Raw genomic sequence first — 24,636 nt, forward strand, 5'->3', positions numbered from 1 at the left:
TTTCGATGCTGTGATAGGAAGATTAAAATCACTCTTTCACATCCTCTGTAGGCAAGACCGCTTCCGTAGTTGCAGTATCTTTCGCATCGTTCTTAGTCTTTGGCTCCCCGTCGGCATCAAATCCAAGCTGATCCAATTCCCTGATCAACTCATTGATCTTGATAACCTTCGCAAATTGCTCCGGTAGAAGCTTTGCGCCATCCTGCTGACTTTTTTCCTTCAACTCCTTGGCTTGCTTTAACTTTTTCTTCAAGTTCCTCGCTTTCTTTTCCCTCTCCGCTTCCAGATCAACTTCTTCTTTCTTTTCCTCTTCTCCATCCCCATTTTGCTTCCCGTCCCTCCAATTATCCGCTTGACTTCCCTTCAGCTCCCCATTCCCATCCTTTGCATTTTCAGCAGCCTTCTTCCTCGCCTCTCTCCTCTTCGCATTTTTATTGCTTGCTGCCGACCCCGCGGTCGCCGATTCGTCTTTCAAACTCTCAGCACCAGGTGGACCTCGACTAGCACGATTCTTGAAGTTTTCTGCAGTCCGGTTTTTGTAAACTTCGACATCTTCGGGGGGCTTGTATCCTGGACGAATTTTTATTTCTTTGCGCTTTGTACCGTCGGCGCGCGTGGAGGAGGGGATGTGACGATCGCCCGTTTGAGTTTCGACGATGCCGGCTTTGGAGGGGGTGGGGACTGAAGGCATATTTTGAGTTTGAGGGACGAGGCCCTTAGGATGGAGAGGAAATCACTATAATGCGGATATCGATGAATATATAGATATGGTTTTCAGAAATGCTCAATTAAGAAATGGTGAAACCAATTGATTATTGTAAAGATAAACTTTGAATTTTCTCAAACTTTACTAGAATTGCTATGAGGCTGTCGTACCAAAATAATCGCCCAATCATAAGTCAATCCCGCCCAAAGCTCTCAACCAATCAAAAGCTCATCGATATGACCATCGGAATTTCACGTTGTTTTATCCCGGCTCAGCCAAAATTCGTCCGATTGCCCTACAACTTCAATTTACGGAATCACTTCATTCGATAAGCTGTCTATAATCTGCGATCAGAACTGATTCATTCGCTATGGTATGTTTTCTCGACGGGGCATTCCCGACGTCTCTGGAGTTATGCTAATGGGCGAAATTGTAGTCTTCCGCAAGTCGTCCTCTCTACAAGTTAGTTACTCCTTCGATGCGATGCTATGCGATGCGCCCACCACGACGACACTTGTTATGGCGAGGGTGATTTGAAGATCGAAGGGCTAATGAAAATGGGAATATAGCTTCCTCTTCCGAAAGAACTATGTGTTCCTCGGTGCAGTATTTGGTGCTGCTTTTGGATTCGAGATGTATGTTTACATGCATTCGGAATTTCTGGAAGGGACTTGGGCTGATGTGTAATAGGGCATATGATTCAATCACAGATCGAGTCTGGGATTCTATAAACAAGGGAGTAAGTTGCATTGCTAGAGAAGAAGACAGGATATGTGCTGATCACCGGGAAAGCGTCAATGGAAGGACATCAGAGCGAGATATGTTGAGGCTGCGGATGACGACGAATAGAGGGGTTCTGGTATAGACGATTGTGAGAGGAGAGAATCCTTCCTTGATGGGGATATGCGGTTGTTAGAAAAAAAGAATCGGGGAGTCAGTATTGGGCAGGAAGCCTTCATTGAAATTGTACAAAAGACAATCGACAACATAGAATCATACGGGCATAAAAGCAAGATCACAGACTAGCACAACGATGACACTGCCTTCTGGTACTACTCTTCATTAAGTTTGTGACAACAACAAGACATTTTTATCACGCGTAAGAACTACAAGTACTACCTTTGCGATTGTTGTATTCAATAATGTGTTGTGGGAAATGTTTTTGTTCTTCAGACCCATCTGGACATTCATGCATCATCAAAGTCAAGTTCTGACATTGAAGACTCTTGTATAGCATCTGTATCCGAATAGTGACCTACTTCATGAATCTATGTTAAAAACATCAAAACATCACAACTTGACCTCCTCATATGGGCGATCACATTGTAGGATTTTCAGCCCAGACGTCAGATGTTGAGTTGTGAGGGTTGGTCTTTGTGGAAGCTCATGAAACGAAACACTTCCCCGCCGCAATTCATCCATCCACAAATAAATCAAAACCTTTTACAACGTCACCTATCTAGTAAGTACACAGATACTTACAATTTATATTCTGTATTATAAATCAAATTAAACCCACATTTACATATAATTCCCTCTTCACTCTTGAAGTCTCTGGAGTTGAAGGATTATATCTATACCAACACGCACTCACCTCGCCTCCTTTGCGGAAACTGCGATACCGATAACGATTCTTTATCAATGAACAAGCATACAACCACCATCATATAGTCAACGCCCACCACTTTGAGCAGAAGACAGGAACTTCTTCGTCTTGTCAGTTTCACAGAGGTATGGCGGAGGAATCTATGCCATCGAGGCAGCTCTGCGACTTCCTGAAAACATTGCCCCGTGTCCACCAGAACCGCTACACAGAGGCAGCGGAACGCGATTTACTACAGAGTCTCTTCTGGTCATTGGCTGGCGGACAAAAAGAACACTTGAACCTCTTCTTCCCAGAAAACTCGAGGCCATCAGCTAGTGAAGTATGGAAATTGAGGAAAGCGCAAGGAGGAACCGATGGCGACGAATTTACAGAGGCGGCTCGAGGGAAAGTCTGCGGACATATATTCAAGACCGGAGAAGCTACATACCGATGCAAAACTTGTAGTTCCGATGACACATGCGTACTCTGCAGTCGATGTTACGATTCCTCTGATCATACGGGTCATATGGTATATGTGAGTGTATCATTGGGCAACAGCGGATGTTGCGACTGTGGAGATCCAGAAGCATGGCGTTTGCCGGTACACTGCTCGATACATACATCACATGGACCTGGTGTAGAAGGTGAAGGCAAGGGCAAAGCAGCAAGTCTGCCTGATGAATTGGTGGAAAGCATTCGAATGACCATCGGAAGGGCTTTTGATTATATTTGCGATGTTATATCATGTTCACCAGAACAGCTGCGATTACCCAAATCAAAGGAGTCGATACAACAGGATGAGAGGAGGTCGCGGTTGACTTCGTCTTACTATAATGGAGATATTGTTGAGGATCCATGTGAATATGCACTTCTTCTTTGGAACGACGAGAAGCACACTGTCAATGAAGTTCGAGACCAGGTAGCAAGAGCTTGCAAGGTAACGAATGCGGAGGGTATGCAGCGAGCGCATGAAACTGATGATATTGGTCGAAGCGTCATCAAATATGATCACGACATTGACAAGCTGCTAAGAGTCTCAAGGGTTGTGGAACAAATCAAGGTCACAGTTACCATTCGTTCTGCTCGGGATACCTTTAGGGAGCAGATGTGTGGAACCATCATTGAATGGCTCAGTGATATCTCTGGTTGCAGTGTCGGTCCAGACCACAACGTATTACGTCAGGTGGTTTGTGAAGAGATGCTCAAGGAGTGGAATCGTGGAAGTGAAGCCAGTAATGCCGACATAGGGTTGAAGGGTATTGATGATCACGAAAGAGAGGAAATGTTGTGGTCAGATGCTGAAAATCGCGTGCTGAGACATATTATAACAACAGATCGCCGAACTCAGGCTATGGCAGTAATGGCCGCCGTCGCTGCTACTGACTCGGACTCGGACGATACTGATAATGGAGATGATGATGACCTCAATGAAGCCAATATTGTACGAATGCTTGAAAATGCGGATCAAGACGCTTCTAGTGATGAAGAAGTAGAACTTGTTCGTTTTGATCCGGCAGAGCCAGCGGAGATAAGAATTATACAGCCAACCAGACAACCAGTTCCAGCACCTCAGCAGGAAACCCAGATTGGAACAGAGACCGATAACGATGGAGATGTTGATATGATTGGTGGAGACGATGAGGCGTTGGAGGTACAAGAAGCTACTTTGGCTGGATATCCACCCCCACCTCCACCACCCCCTCCCGCCCCTCACAGAGTCACTAGAGATCGTGATCTTACACCATCAGATTCTGATACTGCAGAAATGCAACCTCTTATTTCAGATAATCTTTATGCGAAAGCCAAGATGGAGATTCCTAAGACTCCGGCGAATCCAGTAAAGAAGGAAATCGCAAAACCAGCTAGATACTGGCTTGAAAGTCCTCCTGGCTATACGGACAGGGAATCTGTACCTTTACATGAGGATTTGTGGCACAAATTACGATTAGACTGGTTGATTTTGTTCGACTTGAGGATGTGGAAAAAAGTTAGAGTTGATCTTCGTGAACTATATATCTCGACCGTGGTATCGATTCCGGAATTCAAACGTGTGCTGGGACTTCGCTTTTCAGGCCTTTACACGACTCTCGCGCAACTCTATTTGATTGCCGACAGGGAACCAGATCACTCAATTATCAACATTTCTCTACAAATGTTGACAACGCCATCGATTACTGCTGAAATCGTGGAAAGGGGAAACTTCTTGACCAATTTAATGGCAATTCTATACACCTTCCTTACCACTCGACAGGTTGGACATCCTTATGAGATCTTTCCAAATGCCACTCTGGCGTTTGACTCGGGCTCTGTAACAAATCGAAGAATGTACCACTTTTTCATGGATTTGAAATATTTGTTCGGTTCAGAGCATGTACAAGAAAAGTTGCGCACGGAAGAAAGATACATGCTTCAGTTCCTAGACTTGGTCAAACTCCATCAAGGTATTTGTCCTAATATTAGGGCAGTTGGTGAACACGTAGAGTATGAAACGGATGCTTGGATTAGTGCATCTCTCATCACACGGGAAATCAATCGATTGTGTAGACAATTCTCAGAGTCTTTCAAGTGGGTCCCTGGCGAGTCGACGGAACCTGTCTGCAGGGTGATTCGAACTGCAGCAAAAGCAGTTATTCTCAGCTCTCTGGGCACTGAGAGAAAGCGATTTACTCAGGCAGAGATCAAGGACGAAATCAAATTCAAGAAAGTGGGTGATTATGAATTTGATACTACCGAACAGTCGAATAGCGTCGTTCAGCATTCAGTCGTCAAGTTCGTGGTAGAGTCACAACCTATTAGTTTCCATCATGCTCTCCACTATACTCTATCCTGGCTCATTGAGTGTGGAAAGAGTATGTCTCGGGAACAGCTCATCCAACTATTAAGCTTTACTACCCAGGAACTTCTTCAGAAACCTAAGCCCATGGGACAAAGAACCATGCCAAGTCAAGAATACTCCCCAGAAGATCATTTAATGGCAGCTTTCGATTATCCTCTTCGAGTATGTGCGTGGTTGGCACAAATGAAAGCTAATATGTGGGTTCGAAACGGTATGAGTCTTCGTCACCAACAAGGTACATACCGCGGAGTCACTCTACGTGATGTATCCCACCACAGAGATATTTTCCTTCTTCAAACTGCCATGGTTGTGTGTTCACCTGCTCGTATGCTGGTTTCAATCATTGATCGATTTGGTCTTGAGCAATGGATGAAAGGTTTGTACGAAGTGAAATCAGATGGGGTTGATGATGGCCAGATCCTTGATATTGCGGAGGATTTAATTCATCTTCTCATTGTATTGATCAGTGACAGGACGTCTTTGGTTTCGAATGACGATGACCCTGGTTCTCATATAATGGCTATGCGTCGAGACATCGCCCATGTACTTTGCTTCAAACCTCTTTCATTTACAGAGATTTGTGGGAAGTTACCCGATAAATTCCAAGACCAGGAAGAGTGTCAAGATATTCTTGATGAGATGACAAATTTCAAACCTCCCGAGGGACTCAATGACGTCGGAACCTTTGAGCTTAAGGAACAGTATCTGGAGGATATCGATCCTTACATCGCTCATTATAGCAAGAACCAAAGAGAAGAATCCGAAAATACTTACAAAGCTTGGGTAGCAAAGAAGACGGGCAGACCAGCTGCCGAAATTGTCTTTGAGCCAAAACTTCGCTCCATTGAGTCTGGTGCATTCTCAGATCTAGCGGCTTTCACTCGAACAGGTATCTTTGCTCAAATAATCTATTATGCTCTTCTTTATCCTTTGATGTCGGATAAGCTTACACCTACTGTACCCGTAACTCGCGTGGAGGCATTCTTACATGTCGTCCTCCACCTAGTTCTTATTGCCGTATCGGAAGATAAGACGGATGAGGACGAGATGTCAGAAGAGTCTCTCGAGTCGTTTGTCTACATTGCGCTGACAAGCAATGCACGAAGCAATTTCTCACCTAGTTCTCCAGCCTCGAAGACAATTGTTGCTATCCTAGAAATGTTGTCCCGGAAAGAGGAATTTAAAACTTGTCACCCAAAGATTACTCTAGTGCTCAAGAGAATGAAGCAAAAGCGACCTAGAAATTTTGAGACTGCCTTTTCGCGATTAGGTGTTCCAGTTGATAGAATCTCTACGGCTTCGCCTGCAAATAATAATGCCCTCGAAGATAAGGAGAAGAAGAAGCAAGCTGCATTAGAACGTCAAAAGAGGGTCATGGCACAGTTTCAACAACAGCAAAAGAACTTCCTCGACAACCAGGGAGATATTGATTGGGGTGAAGATGATATCAGTGATTCAGATATGGAATCCGAAGGCGAGAGTTCGAAGAACTATTATCAATACCCCTCAGGAACATGTATTCTTTGTCAGGAAGAAACTAAGGATGGTCGTCTTTACGGAACCTTTGCACTAATGACTACCAGTTCGGTCTTGCGACAAACTGATATGTCCGATGCAGACTTCGTTCGAGAAGCTGCTAATGTTCCTTCGAATTTAGATATATCCGCAGAAGATATTCGGCCATTTGGTGTTTCGGGTGAGAATAAGGAGCAAGTTCACAAAGTTACTTCTAGTGGGGTAGATATTATCACAGAACGATCGTTCATCGGAAAAGGATTCCCATCCAATTTCACGAGACCTGGACCGGTATCCGTCGGATGTGGACACATCATGCATTACAAGTGTTTTGAAGTCTACTATGAAGCTTCAAATAGACGACATCAACATCAAATTGCTCGACATCATCCTGAAAAACTTGAGTTGAATGAATTCGTTTGTCCGCTATGCAAAGCCTTAGGAAATTCGTTCTTGCCGATAATTTGGTCTCCAAAGGAAGAGATACAAGACCAAGCCCTCAAGCCAACAGTTAGTTTTGATGATTTTATCGAAAGGTTTGCTGGTGCCTCTCAGCAACCTAGGACGGAGAAGATCAACCAAATCGGTAGCGCTCATAATTATGATAACAAATCCGACTTTCCTGCAAGCAGAAGAACCCAACAATTTTTCAAAAAGCACAATGATGATACCATGGCCGGCCCTTTGGTAGCCAAGATGCCAGAACTCTTAATGGATGCCTGGGATCCCCCATCACCAAGTCATTGGTCGCCATTCACACCAACCAATATACGGGCTGCTCTTCCAGCGGATATCGCAAGTGCTATTTGGTCTGAAAATTCATTCCCTCTTCCAAACGATAGATCAGCGAATGCACCCTCTTCTGTACGGGAATTGGCCGACATATATCGAAGGTTAAGAGACACAATGACCAAAAATAAACTGGAGAGTAGCTACAAAGACAGCCTCGCACAACATGAGGAGAGAGACTTCTGTTCCAGCGACGTACTAGCCAAAGCTTTGGGATTCTCTATCTCTGCTGTTGAAATTCAGCAGCGTGGTGTTGCAACGCCACCGGGGCAAACATTCCTAGAAAGTATTCCACAACAAGCTCTTGTTCACCTTAGGATATTGTCTGAGACTGCTCTCTCTTACGTTACGGTGGGAGGGCTCAAGCTTGCAGGAGACAATCGAGTTGCCAGAGAATATAGTAAGGATTATGAATTACAATATTCACAATTGTTCGGAAAGAACGCATATTCCACGCCTAGCGATCTTCCGCCACATCCTGAGTCTTTGCTTTCTCAAGATACATTTGTCTTCCTAGCCAAAGCTTCCTTGTGTCTCGCGCCTGTTGAAGATATTGATATCGTTCATCTTGTTCGTCTTTGCTATATTGCGGAGATGACGAAGGTGGTTCTCCAATTACAAAGACACATCGATAAGGCTAAATGGTTCGATATGATTCAAACATATCAACAGGAAGGAGTCGATAACTTTGGAGATTTTTGTTTCCACGTTCTAATATTCGACGATATTGCCTTACACACTCAAGATTCTGCAAGTCTAGGTATCTTTGAAACGCTCAGAGATTGTCGCGCATTCGTGGAAAAGTATGCACTTGTATATCTAAGAAAGGTCATGATTCTTTTGAATGTTCGTTATGGCATCATCTTCCACAATTACATTTCATCCAACTCGGACTCAAATGAGCTCGATCGCCTCACTGAAGCACTCTTTTTGCCAACTTTTGGTGAGATATTCTCCAGCTTTGCCGAGGAAGAAGGAACCGTTCCATCTTTAGTTACTCGCTGGATTCGACATGCGAACTCATTGAATGATGAGCTGGTTTCAGCTGCTACTGAGGTTACAAGGAATACAATGGAAAATGATATAAATATAATGGATGTAGCCGCTCCTCGTCTACCAGATGTGTTCAAGGATTTCTACACGCAGGCGTTTGAACGCAACATAGAGGCTGTAGAGAAGAGAGCTCGTGTCAATGGTTTCAATAACTCATTATGCCCTAGTCATCCTACAATCTTCGAACTCATCGGTCTGCCTAAAAACTACGATACGCTGATGGAGGAAACGATGAAGAGACGTTGTCCTAGTAGTAAGAGAGATGTTCAAGATCCTATGCTGTGTCTTTTCTGTGGAGAAATTTTCTGCGGTCAGAGTATTTGTTGTTCGAGGGATGGACCGGAGAAACCTGGTGGTGGACCAAGAGATAAAATTGGTGGTGGACAACAGCATATGCTTAAGTACGTTTCTCCTTTCCTTTTCTTCCCATTTTCCTTGGAACGTTCTTACTCTCTGTCCTTCCTCTCATTCACTTTCATATGTAACTGTAACTAACATTTTACTCCAGATGTCAAAAGAACACAGCTCTCTTCCTAAATATCCGTAAATGCTGCATCTTCTACCTCTACCGCACCAGTGGTTCATGGATGGTAGCTCCATATATCGATAAATACGGAGAAGTCGATCCTGGACTAAGACATAGTCGTCAATTGTTCTTGAATCAAAAGAGATACGATGCACTACTTAGAACGGTCTGGCTAGGTCATGGGGTCCCAAGTGTGATTAGTAGAAAGCTGGAAATGGATATCAATAATGGGGGGTGGGAGACTATTTAGGAGAGATGGATGTGTTGAAGAGGGGTATTGGGAAGAGAAAGAGGAAGGAGGATAACGGATATGTCATTTACATCTCACTCGTAGGCGTTAAGGACGTGTTTTCTGAAGGGGAGGGGTGCATATGGAGGGCTTCGCTTAGGTCTATTTTCCTTCTTTTCTTTCTGTTTTATGGATCAAATTATAGTATATTAATATAGTTTGAAACGAAATGGAATGAGGGATTTGATGAATGGCAGAGCGATGGCGGAGTATATGAATATATGTATGTTTCTAGATAAGTTAAATGAATGGTTTTATTTATTTATTTATTTATTTATTTATTTATTTATTTGCTTGTTTGCGTCGTTGGGTGTGTGATTATGGGATGTGTAATATCGTGAGAGAATGGTGAGGGTGAATGTGTGTAGGTGAGTGGGTTGGAAGTAGAATAAACATGAAATGAAATGAAATGAAATGAAATGAAACAAAGTTTACAAAAAGATTAAGGACGGAGAAGGAAAAAAGAAAAATGGATGGTGATCTCGGTATTGGTATCGAAATCGGAATCGGAATCAGAACCAGAATTGAGATCGGATGGAGTGAACTGGTGGGTGGTAGATAGAGGTTTGGAGAGGTGGAGAGGTGGAGATGTAAAGAAGTGGGATGTGGGATGTGGGTTGGATATGGAGAGTTAGATATTATAGAAATACTGATAAATTAGTAAGTGAAGGTATAAATCTTATTGTTATAGATACTAGTGGTAATAATACTATTTATTCTAGTTTATCTGATTGTGCTAAAAATCTAAAGATAGGAAGGAATAAAATTAAACAATGTTTAAGTTCAGGTGAATCATATAAAGGTTATAAGTTTGTTTTAAGTTAATATATAGACTTATTTTTGAAAATAGAGTCAATAGCAAGAAAGTCTTATTAGATATTAAAATAATTTACTGTCAAGTGTAGGCTGCGCAACGGGTACCTGCAGGGTGGATAATGACCTGTTACGGGAGCTGCCTCTAGGGTCACGTGGAAGTGTCTAGAGATCTCTCAAGGTGGTTTAAACTAGACTTCAAGTAGGAATTCAATGTTACGACAGACATCACATGACACATTCGCGTGTCACGTGAGGGAGCCTTGGGGAGCTACGGGCTCCAGGAGCATACGGATCCCAGGGGCTCCAGAGGACGAAGGTCTATATAACAGAATGAGTTTCATTATAATATGGAGCTTCGTGCTCAAGAACAATCATTAGTTTCATTACTATAGTTACGAGAATTGCAACCAGTTACCAACCTTATTGAATTCCTACTTGAAGTTTAGTCTAAACCACCTCGAGAGAACTCTAGACACTTCCACGTGACCCTAGAGGCAGCTCCCGTAACATTCAATAAGGTTGTAACTAATTACAGTTCTTATAACTATAGTAATGAAATTAATGATTATTCTTGAATATGAAGCTTTATATATAAAAAAAACTCTATTCCTTATATAAACCTCTGTTCTCTATAGAATTATAAGGCTTTGTTCTGCTTAGATCCTTTGAATCTTATAAATCTAGATATTTATTCTTCGATCCCCTAGATCCTCTAGGTTTATCACGTGACCGTTTAGTCATGTGACGCGGTATGTTGGATACCGTCGTAACATGACCTCGATAGATAATCCGTAGATAATCCATCTATAAAATAAATAATTCAAAAATCTGAATGGGTAATCCATAAGATAAGTATAAATTACTCGTAAATATCTATCTACTTATATATTATATAATTATTTATAATCTTTCATAATATTAGTATAATTTTATGATTAATATAAAAATTAGTATAAATTTAAGCTTGGATTATTTTTGGGCTGGAAAATAATCTGGGAATAGCTTTATATTTTAAGCGAATCTCCACTTTTTTCGAAGAATTTATATATTTACAAATTATTCATATACTTATAGATAATCTATAGATAATCTGTTTATTTATATACTTGTAGATTATTTACAAATAATTTATAGGTTACCTATACAGAGCAGGTAATTTTAAAACCTTAATAGATAATCCATAAAATGAGTAGAACCTTTGATGAATAACCTATAGAGCGGATTATCCGTAGATAATCCATGAGTACAGATAATTTATACGCAGCCTAGCCAAGTGTATATTGTTAGGCAATATATACAGGTTCAACGACTAGCTAACAAATATTATGTTACTTTAAATTTTAAAGTGAAAGAATGGCATTAAACTCTACATATGAAATGTTAAACTTCGACAATATATAAGTTTAATTAAATTAATATGAATACATAGTCTAAACAATAACGTGGGTTATTGAAACATTTGTACATGTAATGATCGGTACAGCTTTCATAGCTGTGGGTTTATGACGTGTTTTGGCTTACCATTCCACAGATAACCATCATCTGGGAATGGAGGCAAGTATACTATATTGACATTTTGTGGATGTAGTATGACTTTTCTTATATATTTCTATATACTACTGGGGTTCATAGTATATAAAGAATATTAAAATAAAATATCCTTATTTATATTATTTCATTAATATTTACGGTATTATTTTAATAGCTGTATGTTTCTACGAAGTTCTTACTTAGCTTATTATATGTCCAAGTGAAGAGGAAGATATATGGCAGAAAATTAGAGAAGATGCCAGAGACTTATACTTAGAGGGTGTGTATGTGTGTAGGAGTTGAGTTTTGGTGGGGAGGAGATGAAGTGGGTGAAAGTAGATGTGGGAAATTGGGGTTGAGGGTGCCGGAAAGGAGAAAGGGAGAGAGGGCAGTGGAGGTGTTGGAGAGTGTGGGAAAAGGTCTGCTGATGAGGTATTTATTAGCGTCATTCAGAGGCACAGTGGAATTTTTACTTACTGCTACTTCTTCGCTTTCTGTGACTTGTTCTTTTCCGCAACACATTTAGCGACTCCTTAATTCTTCGTCTCGGCCTGGCTTTCACTCGCAAGCTTCTTCATATCCTCAGTGCCTCTGACTCGAATCTGAATCATCGCACGCTCCAACTTCAAAGCTGCCTCTGAAGCTGCAACTTTCTGCTCACGCTCCAGAACTGCTAATTCGCGGGCCATCATCGGCGAGTTGAGCTGTGCTTGCTTTTTTTTTCAACAAGCCCTAGAGCCGTGTAAAATAGACCTGTAGGATTTTTGAAAAAATGCAAAATGATTTTCCTTAGCATTATCTTTTCTGAGTTTGATCGCAGCTTCTCTTACTCCGAGCAGAGTTTCTCTAGCTTCGAACTCGTCTCTGATCTTCTCGTGAGCTTTCTCGCGAGATTGAAACAAAGCTTCAGCACCCTTGACCATATCCTTGTGTATCTTGATCTCATCCATACGACTCGCGGCTTTTGCACACTCCACCTCCAATACTTTTCTATCAACCACCGCAAGTTGTTCTCGTTCGTCGAGTCTCTCTTCGCGTTCTTTTAGTGCTGCGTTGCGAATTGCAATGGACTCTTCGAGTGACTCGGCATCAAGAATTCGACACTTGAGTCCTGCAGTAATTTTAGTTCTTGTAATTTCCTCGAATTCCGCATTGGCAGTTTCCCCCTGTTCAACGCTATATTCTCGCTGATCCAGATCATATTCTCTTTCCTCGAGGTCGATTTCGAGAGCCTATGTTTCCGAGTGGAGTTTGCTATATTAGGTCCAGCTAGCCTGTAATTCGCGTTCACGAATCCCCACGTCATTCTCCCTCGTCAAAACTGCTGAAATGCGTGTGTTAAGTTCTTGCTCATGGAAATCAATGTCCGACTCCCGGGCTTGCAGCCCTGCGACACGTGCAGTGATATCTCGTTCAATTTTATCGAGGTGAGCTTCGCGAGATTGATTAGCTCCCTCTTTGATTTTGATGACTCTGGCAGATTTTCATTTCATAGTAGTCGAATCTGCTGCGGCTTCAAGACTCTGACGCTTTTTAGCTTCTAGAGCAGGTATATTACGAGGCGGGTCGTCAAAATCCATTAAACAATCTGAAGACAGCCTGCAGTTATCAACTGGGGTGTTTTTGCCGCCTTTTTCACCATCGAGGGTGTCTGACAACGAAGAGGACAACGAAGAATCAGAAAATTTGTCAATTCCTACTTGGTTGCTGCTTCTAGTCAGTTTAGCTCTCTCGATATATCATGGCATCAAAAAACTTGACAATAAACCTGGTGGACTAACTTTCTGGGTGGTGATAATTCCTGATTACAAATTGCCACATTCGAGCTCAATTTATAGTGCAGACGACGTCTACAGGAGTCATGTAGGCCATGATCCAACAAAGTGATGGTTCGGCCATTGAACAACTTCTCTCCAGGTTTGGTAATGAGCGAGATACGATCTTGCACAAGAGCAAAACCATCGGATACCTTCCAGAGATGATCATACGTAAGCTTATCCTCTTTCTTCTCAAGAACGAGATTCAAAAGTTGGACGAAAGTTATGTCTTTCTGTTTGTAGCCAAAGTAGGACTTCAATCAGAGTACAGATGGGAATAGAATCAGGCATTTGCAATTTTGTAGAAGACTTTCCTGTTTTTCACAACGGCTTTCGATCAGTTCCAGGACTGCAGTGACAGCAAGTTGAAAATCTTCAGGCTGGCCATCATGGATTATAAGCTTGCGCTCTGCCATGATTTCTGCTTTGTGGGGTCTTTTGCATGTCAAAATATAACAACTGGTGAGAATGTAAAGAGTAAGAAGATTTCGCGACTCAAACCCGAAGTCTCTGAGGACGGGTAGTCCAGTGATGTCGGTAACGGAAGCGATGGCACGTGAGTCGACATTCATCAAGGGGAATCATTGTAAGGGGTTCCTTCTCAGCATTCGCTATTCATATTTCATGCCTTTGTCCTGAATTCTTATTTCCGCACTGTACATTGCGATGGTATAGATATGCAACAAATTTGCGGAGGATTATCGGCGGATATTTCAGCTGATACTTTATTAGTGATAGATTATGGGATGGAATGGCGAGGAGTTGATGAGTATGCTGCTGATGCTGGAGTCTCTCATCGCTGTCACAACGAGTGCATATCTCAGCAAGGCATTTCCTCAGTCTATAAGTTTCAGGACACAACTTTCTGCGAACGTTTCACAAGTTTACATGGAAAAGCTGGAAGTCAAATATGAAAATGAGTGTCATATCTATAGACAACTAGAAAAAATAATCCCTTGTAATCATAAAATCATGACTCGGCAAACACCTAACGGGAGGACTTCTGATCTATTGATCGGAAAAGACAAACCTCATCTCAGCAGTCCCTTTGAATAATCAGCCCACTCGATATTTCCCCAATCAAAAGTACAAATTGCAATTAACCCCTTAGGGTAAAGAGGAAAATCACCCACAGCTAGGCTGCGCACAAATTATTTGTACCCATGAATTATCTGTAGATAATCTGCTTCGTAAATTATCTATTAAAACTTTAAAATTATTTACTTTGTATAAATAATCTGTAGATTATTTGTAAATAATCTATTTATTTATAAATGAATAAATTATTTATAAATATATAAATTATTTGTAAATAATTCGTGAATATATAGATTTTTTAAAAAAAGTAGAGAATCTTTGTTTTTTTTGCTTAAAATATGAAGCTATTTTTAAATTATTTTCTAGTTCAAAAGTGATTCAAGCTTAGATTTATATTAATTTTTATATTAATTATAAAATTATATTAATATTATAAAAGATTATAAATAGTTATATAATATATAAGTAGGTGAATATTTGTAGGTAATTTGTATCTGTTTTATAGATTATTTATTCAAATTCTGAATTATCTGCTTCACAAACGGATTATCCGTGGATTATCTATCGACATCATTATCCGTTCTGCGGGTACCCGTTGCGCAGCCTACCCACAGCTATTTCTTAACGTGGTGGTAACTCTGCCCACCATACAGCTTTTCGGAACTGAGCACACTAAAATTGTGATATTAGTTGTTGTATAGCGATTGCAAACGCAGAAGACTTTTACTTACATAGTTGGCATCCGGTTCATGCGGCATCTCAGGCATAGGACCCAGACCTCTCTCATGATAGGCAATAGCACGTTCACGAGCTGCTAACTCAACACCAGTATCAATTTCAGGTCTTTCAAGATCTCTGGTACGGGCCGCAAGAGCATTCTCGCGATCCATTCCACGTCTGTCAGAGTAATAGCACGAGTTGCTAGAGCAGTCTCTTGATCAAGCTTTTGTTTTTCGATGGCTGCTGCACGAGCTGCGAGAATGTTTTCTTGATCGATCTTTTGTCTCTCAAGAGCTGCGGTATCAGTTTTCAAGATAGCTTCTCGATCTTCGACGTCTCGCTCACGAGCAGCAACATTGTCGAGACGAGTTCTCAAGGTAGCGACAAGATAAATTGCGTGGTTCGTATCTCTGGCGATCCATTCCTCTTGACCTTGTAACTTATGTTTGTATCGTTCCGTTTCAGCATCCTGAGCATCGCCGTCTTCACTATCACCGTTGTAATGTTCATCTTCTCCCGAATCATCTTGGCCTGAATGATCTTCAGCATGGATAGTAAAGTCGTCGGCCTCAGCACCTAACGATGTGGTTAGAGTGTATATGATACGAGGTCGAAGCATGGGATCACCATTAGATATGTTGCTTTATGATTAGTTCCATCAGAGACTGAATACCAGGAAGCAAGGCTCTAGGATTCTAGAATAAAAGTGCGGAATGGATCTTCAACTTCATGTTCGCGAAAATCTTGTGATACAGTGGGGTTTCGATGAAAGAATAAGAAGTGCTGTACTCACATTGCGTCTTCGTTTGCATGGTCTTCGACGTCAGCTTGTTGCTCCTCAGGCAAGAGACAGTTGACTTCATCGGCGAGACTTTCAATCAAACCCAATCGTTCGATATAGAAACAAATTCGATCTTGGGGTAACAACAATCCAGACAAGGTTCCCATCATGAGACGATCAGCATGGCTTATGATTTCGTAAATCATTGGTTGGCTGAAGAGCTTCTTTTTGTCGTTGTTTAAGAGGGTTGTACGTCTACGAACGGGTGGGCTTTCGTTGGAATCATATCGAAAGATCTCTGATGGTCTGCCAAATAAGAAGACGTCTTCAACCAGAACAAAACCTCCATCGCCTTTCCAAAGGTGGTTAACACAGATATGTCCACTATAATTCTTGCCTACAGTCTGTAGAGAATGGAAGGTGACTCGGGCGACGCGTTCACCGTAGCGATAGACTAGGCCTGGGGCAGGAGTTGCAAGCAACAAACCCTCAAAATTTTTGTAAAGATTGAGGAAGTTCGAGGTCATCTCTTGAGTCAAGCCAGAAGTAGCAACGACTTGACCAAGGATCTGTTGCAGTAAGACCTGACGATTTTCAATGACCCGTAGAAAATCAATTCTCGCGGAATCCGCAGTTACGGAGAATTGATCCATGATTGATGATCCAATGAAAGGACCGTATGGAAAGTTTCTGTTTTGGGATAGAGTAAGAGGAGGTCGGGGGACTGTAGGTACAGAAGTTTTAGATAAACGTTTCTGGAATCAGCCGAAAGTGAATCATAGAGATTCCAAGTTGAAACTTGATTTGATTCAACAAAGACTCGGACTTCACTGCCATCAACTCATCTATAGGGTGCTGTATTCATATCAAGTGTTGTCACGGCAGCGCATTCACTCAAGCTGTAGTCCCGTGATCTCAGACGTTTGACCGTACTAGCTAATAATCTGGTCATATAAACTCATCAACCTCACCTGCAATTTTACATCCTCTTTGTACCCGCAACAATTCTTGTATTACAACTCCAAAACACTTTCAAAGACAATTTATTGCACAAAAGTACACCAACAACAAAGCATAACAATCATGGCAAGTCAGCCACCTCCTCTCAACGAAATGGAGGAAATTTCAGAGACTATACCTTTCAAAGACTCCATGCCTCCACAAGAAAGCACCGAGATGCTTCAACAACATGATGCTCAGACAATATCTTATCCTATCTTAGCTCGAGGATTCAATATGATGAACCTCGACAGCAAGAATCTTCAAGACAAAGACTCTCAAAAGATTGGTTCAGTGGCATCACGACTTTTTGCCATGGAGGAGCCACACGATGCCATCATGAAGGCCTTTGGAGCTGATTCTACCACTTCCATGATGCAAGTCAACCAAAAAGCTCTTGAGATCAATGAGCGTCCTCGTACCCCTTCTCAATCTTCTGAAAGTCCCCTTAAAGAGATTCAGGACCTTCCACAACCTTTCGTCGATCTCAACAACCTTCGAATTCTTAGTAAATCCTCAAATTTACAGGAAAAGAAGATTCAAGAGCAAGCCAAGACGCCTTTGACGATTACTCCAGAAGAAATAGCACAAAGCTCCAACGACTTCAACAAAACTTGCATTGCCCATCCTCCAAGCAATGTGGACCTTGATAAGGAGGATCACAACAAAAAGAACCAACAAGCTTCCAACAAATCATCCTATTCCTCTGCCAACTCCGATCCCCAGCAAAAGATTCTTCGAGATATCCAGAAATACTGTCCCGTCAATTCAACCGGTAATTACGGTTCCATTGAGTTAAACAGAGAACTTCTCAATGTCGACACTACTTCACTCGATCTTTCTGAACAGCAGGTTCCACAATACGAGCAAGAAAACTCAGATATGATGTGGCTTCAGAGAGCATGGTCAAGAGCAACTGAAGCTCTTTCTGCCGGAGAAGCTTGGAAAGGCATGGAAAGTGAGCAAAAGGCTGCTTTTGAAAGAGCCATCATATATCGAGCTCAGCATAAAGAGTTAGATTCAAGCAGCTTACGACTTCAAATGGACAAGTTTACAGCCCGTATATTGTTTGTTATCGAGGGGTTACAAGCTCCAGCTTGTTCGCCGACCAGCGTAGACTTGAAGAATATTCTTAAGGGAGCACAATCTTTCAACACTCTATCACATGAGAAATGCAATATATTGATGGCAGCCCAGCGAAACCATAATAAGCACGACTTTATCGATAGTCTAAAGAGTGAGACTTTGCGAAGAGCCTCCGAGCACGCAAGATCCATTGAAAGCACTCAACCAGATTCCTCCAATTATCGGGAAGAAGATCCTTCGTCGAAGCATCCTACGGGCCGAGTAATACAACAGCTGACGAAGAATTGCGGCTCTGATTCCGAAACCAAAGGTTTGAAAGATCTTCCTGAAAAACAAGCTACTTTCATGGATGGAGCTCGTCAAAAGGAACTGGTATACAAGACGTTACTTTTAGAAAGAAAGAAGTATGAAGAGAGAAAATTGAATGATTCCGGGGTCCATACTTCTCGAGAGAGTTTAAGTGAGATAACAAAAGCCGCGCATGCTCAGGTGAAAGCGAACACTTTACTCACACCGAAAGAGAAGACCCATACCACCCCTGGTTTTTCTACCTATAATACTGCCCGAGGAGAGACCACTGCAAATCTTGACCGAGCTAAGGAAAGTGATAGGGCAAGAGATTTTCCTACACAAGATAGCATCACCAATACTGCTAGTGATGATTTTTCGTTTCAAGTTATCTTTCAAGAGAACCTCAATGCTCTTAAGATTATGCAACAGAAGTGTCAAGAGGAAATAGCTCTATATTCACCGGGCAGAAATATCGATCTCAACGATGGTGATGCAGTTTCCCAAGAAGCTTCAAGAGCTTCCGAGAGAACGTGGTATCTAGAACGCAAAGCTTATCTTCAGACGCTCCGCCAGACGCGGCAATATTATGAGCAGAACAAGTCCAATGAAATCCACCAAGATAGGGAACTCGATGCAAGACGTAACGATGCGACATGCTTGGATCGCAGTTATTTCAAGGACTACAGATACATGACTTTCCCAGAATTGAATGAAATGAGAGAAGCAAAAGAGGAATTCAAAGCTTCTATTGCCGATGCCTACTGCGCTTACCTTGCCGCAAGAAGTGCTAAAGATGATGCTTTTACAAAAATGGAAACAGCAGTCGCGGAGAGAAAAGATCTTTCGATGGGAATTCTTCGCAGAAATGAGTCACTTGAAAATCCGAAACTCAAGAAATCGATGTCCGACGCAGACGAGAAATTTGCTGAGTCCAAGAATGAATACAGCAAAAGAGCTGGTACCTTCAATGCAATCAGACACGCCTGTCAACAGAAACACAAAGATAGAAAAAACTTTTGAGGAGAAAATCGAAGCTATAAATCGTGCTTGCAGCGATAGTACTACTCAAAAGACTGAGCCATCAATGGACAACTCGATTTGCTCTACGTTTGCAGCAGACCACGACTCTGTTCGTGTCATATTTGCACATCTTGAATCTCACTATACCGCAATGAGTGCCAAATCCAACCTTCAGTCACTTCGTACGATAGATCACGCTTGGACTGATGGTCACTATGGTTTTCTCGAAAAATCAATGCGTGATCAGAAACAGCGAAACAACTCCATTTCATCAAACAATTACATCACTGTCGAAGAGCATGCTCCAGGTCAATATGATAATTACGATCAAGAAGTCTTCCAAGCCTATCTTCCTCGTCATGATAAAGTTGCCGCTAATTGTGTACCAAAAACATTGAAGACCAATCTTTCGCCAAAGCCACTAGCAGTCACGGTCCAGGATCCCAATCCAGGTTGTCGAAGCTATCAATCGATTAAGAGCACAGATCGCGCTGAGTATATGACTATGTTCGAAGAGTGGAAGCCCAAGCCAAGCCATTCCGACATCATGAAAGCTATGATTCTAGGTCGAGCAGTTAGAGGACGTCAATTAGCTGATAAACAGCCAGTAAAGTTTGACCATGCTACGTTCCAGCATCTTAGACAATGGGGTTATTCAAGACCGGATACTTCTATAAGCACAGATAATTTTGCTGCTGTAGCAAGTACTGCGCTTGATCTTTTAGCTGTCGATTATAAAGCCGCCATCGAAGTCAACAAGATCAGTGATGTCACTACTACTCATCAGGCAGTCAACAACAAGGTCAATCCCATCAATGAAACCATCGCCAACGCTGAGATGACCGCCATCGATAATCTCGCTCCCAATGAATTTCACATTTCAGACACTGATAACCCGGAGATCACCAGCAAAGACGTGATGCAAGAGTCACTCGTATTAGATCTCCCTTCCGTTCCCCCTTCTACTCCAGAAGCCGCCTCTAGCCCTATAAAGAAAGTCGATCTCGAATATAATAGCGATATTCAATCTGACGCATCTTGGGTCATGCCTAGTGATGATGATCGTGATGATGTTGCAGAGGCTGGTGCACCTGAGGAACTCGAGAGTGTTGAAGAAAGCGAGGAAGTTGAGGAATGGGAGATGTTTTAGATCTAGCATTTCTAGTGATTTTGGGTAGTCTATGGGGGACAGAGGCGTGGAAAGAGAGGTATTGTCATTTGATATGACAGACAGGGGGACTTTCATGGAGATTTCGCTAGGGAGTTGTGGGTATGGATAGATTGATAAATTTATGGACGGATGGAGGCACGAACACTGCGGAGGAGCGAAAACGATGAACGAGTCTGAGAGTCATACTAATACGAAGTGGTAACAATTCACAAGACAGCATGATGGCACAGCATAGCGAAGCGGGAAGGGTTTCTTTTTCATTTCTTCTATTTTGTTTTAGCGGCCAAAATTCTATGATTCTTATGAATCTCCTTACACCGTAAAGTCATGAGCGATCGATAAAGTGAAAAACACAAATGTTGCTGGCAGACCATGTCATTTTTTCAATACTTAGGTCGATAGTCAGAAATATTTTGATGTAAAAATGAATATTCATTTTCATGATCTTGTGTTTCTTTTGTTATGTATGAGTCTTAAAGTATTATCATTCAAACACAATCAACCATTGGCCTCCCTAAATACCAAAATTGAACTTACCATAAAGACATATCGTATATCATACCATGTATTGCCCAGAAAATGAGGGGAGGGAGGTATCTATATAAAGTATACATACAGCTTTATATCTCATGACTGAGCTCCCAAGGCAGAACGCCTTTCTCAACATGACCTAGCATTACCTCTAAAATTTTAGTCAGGGCAATAAGCGAATGGAAAGAAAAATGAGGGATTATAAGATTAATCTATCAACTCGTTCAGAATATATGGAGGCCTAGAACCATCTCTTAAGTAAGTATCTTCTTATACGTCTCTTCATATACTATAGCTTCGAATCAGAAAACCATTATATCTCTAGATTATTGAACAATTGAACTCTTAATAAAAATGAGAATATTTTTTATCTCGATAAACAATCATAATATTCCCGCGAAGCAAGTACTAAGATACATGAAGAAGAGAGAGGTAGGTGAGACTGATGTAACAATGAGGTATCATATCGGACAAATATCCCTGGATCTTAGTCCGTAAGCTTCACAAAATCTCACGCATCAACTGCTCAACACCCGAGACGAAGTGATTGTTGGCTTGTAAATAATACCTAGTATTCATTGGAAAATTAAAAATAACACGCTAGTCATTCTCAGCAGCATATATCTGCGATTGTCAAGGGCTGAATCTGTAGTCAATACTGCTTGCATCTTTATTCATACCTATCTGTATTGCTTTTCCAACCACTTCACACCCAACACTTGACTTGCTGCATAACCGCCTGTAGAATCTTCCCATCTAATCTAATTTACAACTTCACATCCTGAACGGACTAAATCAATGAAACTTCACTATCCCAACCGTCTGACTCCAAATCATCAAACCCACCCTCCAACATTCAACATTTGTAGCCTCCCAAAAATCCGATCATCAAACTCCAAACTCACCCATCAAACCTACTAATTCCTCATAAACTCCATCCCTCTTCCAAAGCCCCCCAACGCAGAAATTTTGAATTGCGAAATGCTGAGGTGCATCTTCCTCTTTGATTTTCTGAGCGTCGGGAAATTCTCCAAACGGAGGTGGTTGGATGAAAGGATGTGGGCATTCTTCTTTCTTGATTTTTATGGGGGCTTTTGAGGGTAAAGTATTTGGAGGGTAGGTGGTTTGATGGAGTTAGGTGGGAACTCTGATTTGATGATATTTGGAGTATTGATAGAGCTCTCGGGTAAAGGTGATGGTATTGTATGATTCGGAATAAGCTCTGATGTGATCTGTGTATAGCTTTCGGGATTTTGAGGGGCAGGTATTTGGGGGATAGGTATTTGGATGAGGTTGAGTGAAAATTCTGATTTGATGATATTTGGGACGCTGGAAAGTCTTCAGGTAGAATTGCATAATCCAGGATCACCTCTTTTGTAATTTATGTGCTATATTCGAAATCTTGAAAAATAGATTGTTGAATGAAAACTTCGATTTAATGATATTTGATTTGCTCATAGAGTTGTTGGTTAAAGTTGATTAAATAATACAATCTGGAACAACCTTCCTTATGATTTGTATATAATCTTGATAATCTTGAGGAGTAGATATTTGGATAGGGCTGAGTGGAAAATTCTGTCTGTTGATAGAGCCTCCGGGTAAAACTGATTGAATAGCATAATCAAGGACCACCTCTCTCGTGATCTGTGCAGCGCCTTCAGGGCCTTGAGGGGTAGGTATTTGTATGAAATTGAGTGGAAACTGCGCCTTGATGATATCTGTAGCACTAATAGAGCTCCCGGGTAAAGTTGGTTGAACGGTATAGTCCTGGATCGCCCCTCTCGCGATCTATGCATCTTCAATACCCTGAGGTAGCGGCCCCCGCACAAATCCCCCAAGTGATACTCATTTTGAACAATGAGGAAATTGTAATTGAGGAGTAGATCGGTGTGTTGCTCATAGCGATGGGGAAACCATCTGAGCTGACCAGATAGGTTCGTGCCGTCTGGACATGTGTTTTTCCATGGTATACTGTTTGCGTCTATCTTTGATTGCTCGATTTTGGCAACCATAAGGATTTTGCCAATTCTCTGCTCTGCAACTGCCTGATCGTATTGGTAAGGAACGAATAATTCATGACTCCAAGATACTTGGTTCAAGTTTCTATCGACACAGAAGAGCCATGCATCGGTTCCCAGTCTACGGGACTTCCTATTGATATAGTCTAGAGCAGCAGATACGTATGTAACTGTTCGCTCCACGTCTAAGCCTACGGTATATTGATCATGTACTATAGATTGCACCTCCCAAGGTGGTAGGTCTGCCAGAACTAGTCCGTAGGGAAAGAGTGCGTCATCGACGGCACTGTTTTGCTTTCGAAGTTGGTGGAGCATGAGCAATTCTTTTTGTCGAGACACATGTTCGAAGCATGTATCACTGAAAGGAGAATCCATGATTGGTTAAGAGATCAATTGGTATCAAATAATAATGTGTAATGCATGAAGGTTGAAGATTGAGGAGAAACATTTGAATGGAATGATTCAATCATGAAGAGCAACATTTTTGAAGCAAGTGCGAAAGAGGATTGCACGAAATGGAAAGAGCTACCTAAGGTCAAGGATTTGGAGACAAAAGATAGCACCTATAGATATCTTATAGTCATGGACTCAATTGTAACGAAAAAATTATTCAGGAAATAGACCACCATTACACCTCAGATAGCTTTGATTCAGTCGGTCAATTTGCACTACCACACACCTACACTCCCACCACTTTTCTTTGACCAAAATTAGTGATACGAAGCCGCAGAGAATGTTAAAAAACGAAATGAATACAAATAGAACTCTGCTTCAAGAAATATCATAACAGGGCAAGTCAAGCGTTGGATGCTTGTTGAAGAAGATTGTCACGAAACCAACACCAACTTATGTAGCTTACTTCAAAATTACTATCCATCCTTACAGGAAACGAACAGGAAATCTAGAGAAATACTCAGATAAGACTGAAACTCACAACTTACAGGAGAACTTGCATTTTACTACTGATCGTTTGTCAAGTGATGGAAGTGCCACAGGAATGACGAGAAACATCTGAAGTTCACCAACGAACCGAGGTATCCTCGATTCGCGATATCATGATGGCAGAACGTTTTGCAGTCTGTATGCAATAGGAGTAATCAGGTTAGCAACAACATTGGCTGCTGTATTTTCGCTATAGCTGTCTGAACTTTGTGCAAATAATGGTAATGAATCGCTCTACCACCCAAGTGAATCAAAACCGCGTAGGGTGAGCAATTGGCGAATGCGCATAAACGGCGAACGATTAGACTATCAATCTCCGAGAAATCATTTGACGAGAAAAAAAAAAGAGTGAATGTTGAAGTGGTAAGTGGGATCGTTAGTAGACTTGCAGTCACTATTCCGCTAAATCGCTCAGTCAGTACACGTTGGAAAAGTCGTTGATACAACGGTATAAATTGTTAACTCATCGTCAAGTAAACTTTCTGAATACATGGATAAAAGTGGTAATATCAAATCAAAGCTCCCGTGTTATATACATCATGTTTAGTATACAAGATCACAGCATGATATTGAATAG

General features: G+C 41.6%; 7 protein-coding genes across 7 annotated transcripts; 3 read left to right on the plus strand and 4 right to left on the minus strand.

Moving 5' to 3' along the window:
- Positions 1-28: 28 nt before the first annotated feature.
- Positions 29-691, minus strand: EAF01_011369 (uncharacterized protein; the record flags this gene model as incomplete). The annotated part of the gene is made up of 1 exon (XM_038919626.1): positions 29-691. The coding sequence occupies one exon, from the start codon at positions 689-691 to the stop codon at positions 29-31; it is 663 nt and encodes a 220-aa protein (XP_038764836.1).
- Positions 692-1,076: 385 nt separating this feature from the next.
- EAF01_011370 (uncharacterized protein) lies at positions 1,077-1,555 on the plus strand (the record flags this gene model as incomplete). Its single annotated transcript, XM_038919627.1, has 5 exons — positions 1,077-1,079; positions 1,143-1,168; positions 1,276-1,341; positions 1,397-1,445; positions 1,499-1,555. The coding sequence occupies 5 exons, from the start codon at positions 1,077-1,079 to the stop codon at positions 1,553-1,555; spliced, it is 201 nt and encodes a 66-aa protein (XP_038764837.1).
- A 601-nt stretch (positions 1,556-2,156) lies between these two features.
- EAF01_011371 (uncharacterized protein) lies at positions 2,157-9,583 on the plus strand. Its single transcript, XM_038919628.1, has 2 exons — positions 2,157-8,885; positions 8,993-9,583. Exons 1-2 carry the CDS (start codon positions 2,440-2,442, stop codon positions 9,258-9,260), a joined length of 6,714 nt encoding a protein of 2,237 aa, XP_038764838.1. The 5' UTR covers positions 2,157-2,439; the 3' UTR covers positions 9,261-9,583.
- Positions 9,584-12,367: 2,784 nt separating this feature from the next.
- On the minus strand, positions 12,368-14,034 carry EAF01_011372 (uncharacterized protein; the record flags this gene model as incomplete). Its single annotated transcript, XM_038919629.1, is given in 5 exon segments — positions 12,368-12,877; positions 12,947-13,116; positions 13,174-13,355; positions 13,427-13,716; positions 13,732-14,034. The coding sequence occupies 5 exon segments, from the start codon at positions 14,032-14,034 to the stop codon at positions 12,368-12,370; spliced, it is 1,455 nt and encodes a 484-aa protein (XP_038764839.1).
- Positions 14,035-15,314: 1,280 nt separating this feature from the next.
- EAF01_011373 (uncharacterized protein) lies at positions 15,315-16,654 on the minus strand (the record flags this gene model as incomplete). The annotated part of the gene is made up of 2 exons (XM_038919630.1): positions 15,315-15,861; positions 16,014-16,654. 2 exons carry the CDS (start codon positions 16,652-16,654, stop codon positions 15,315-15,317), a joined length of 1,188 nt encoding a protein of 395 aa, XP_038764840.1.
- A 430-nt stretch (positions 16,655-17,084) lies between these two features.
- Positions 17,085-20,547, plus strand: EAF01_011374 (uncharacterized protein; the record flags this gene model as incomplete). Its single annotated transcript, XM_038919631.1, has 2 exons — positions 17,085-19,335; positions 19,385-20,547. 2 exons carry the CDS (start codon positions 17,085-17,087, stop codon positions 20,545-20,547), a joined length of 3,414 nt encoding a protein of 1,137 aa, XP_038764841.1.
- Positions 20,548-22,578: 2,031 nt separating this feature from the next.
- EAF01_011375 (uncharacterized protein) lies at positions 22,579-23,492 on the minus strand (the record flags this gene model as incomplete). Its single annotated transcript, XM_038919632.1, has 2 exons — positions 22,579-22,800; positions 22,905-23,492. The coding sequence occupies 2 exons, from the start codon at positions 23,490-23,492 to the stop codon at positions 22,579-22,581; spliced, it is 810 nt and encodes a 269-aa protein (XP_038764842.1).
- Between the last annotated feature and the right edge of the window lie 1,144 nt (positions 23,493-24,636).

Source organism: Botrytis porri (assembly GCF_014898465.1).
Source record: "Botrytis porri strain MUCL 3234 chromosome Unknown BPOR_021, whole genome shotgun sequence".
In the NCBI taxonomy this organism is placed as follows: domain Eukaryota; kingdom Fungi; phylum Ascomycota; class Leotiomycetes; order Helotiales; family Sclerotiniaceae; genus Botrytis; species Botrytis porri.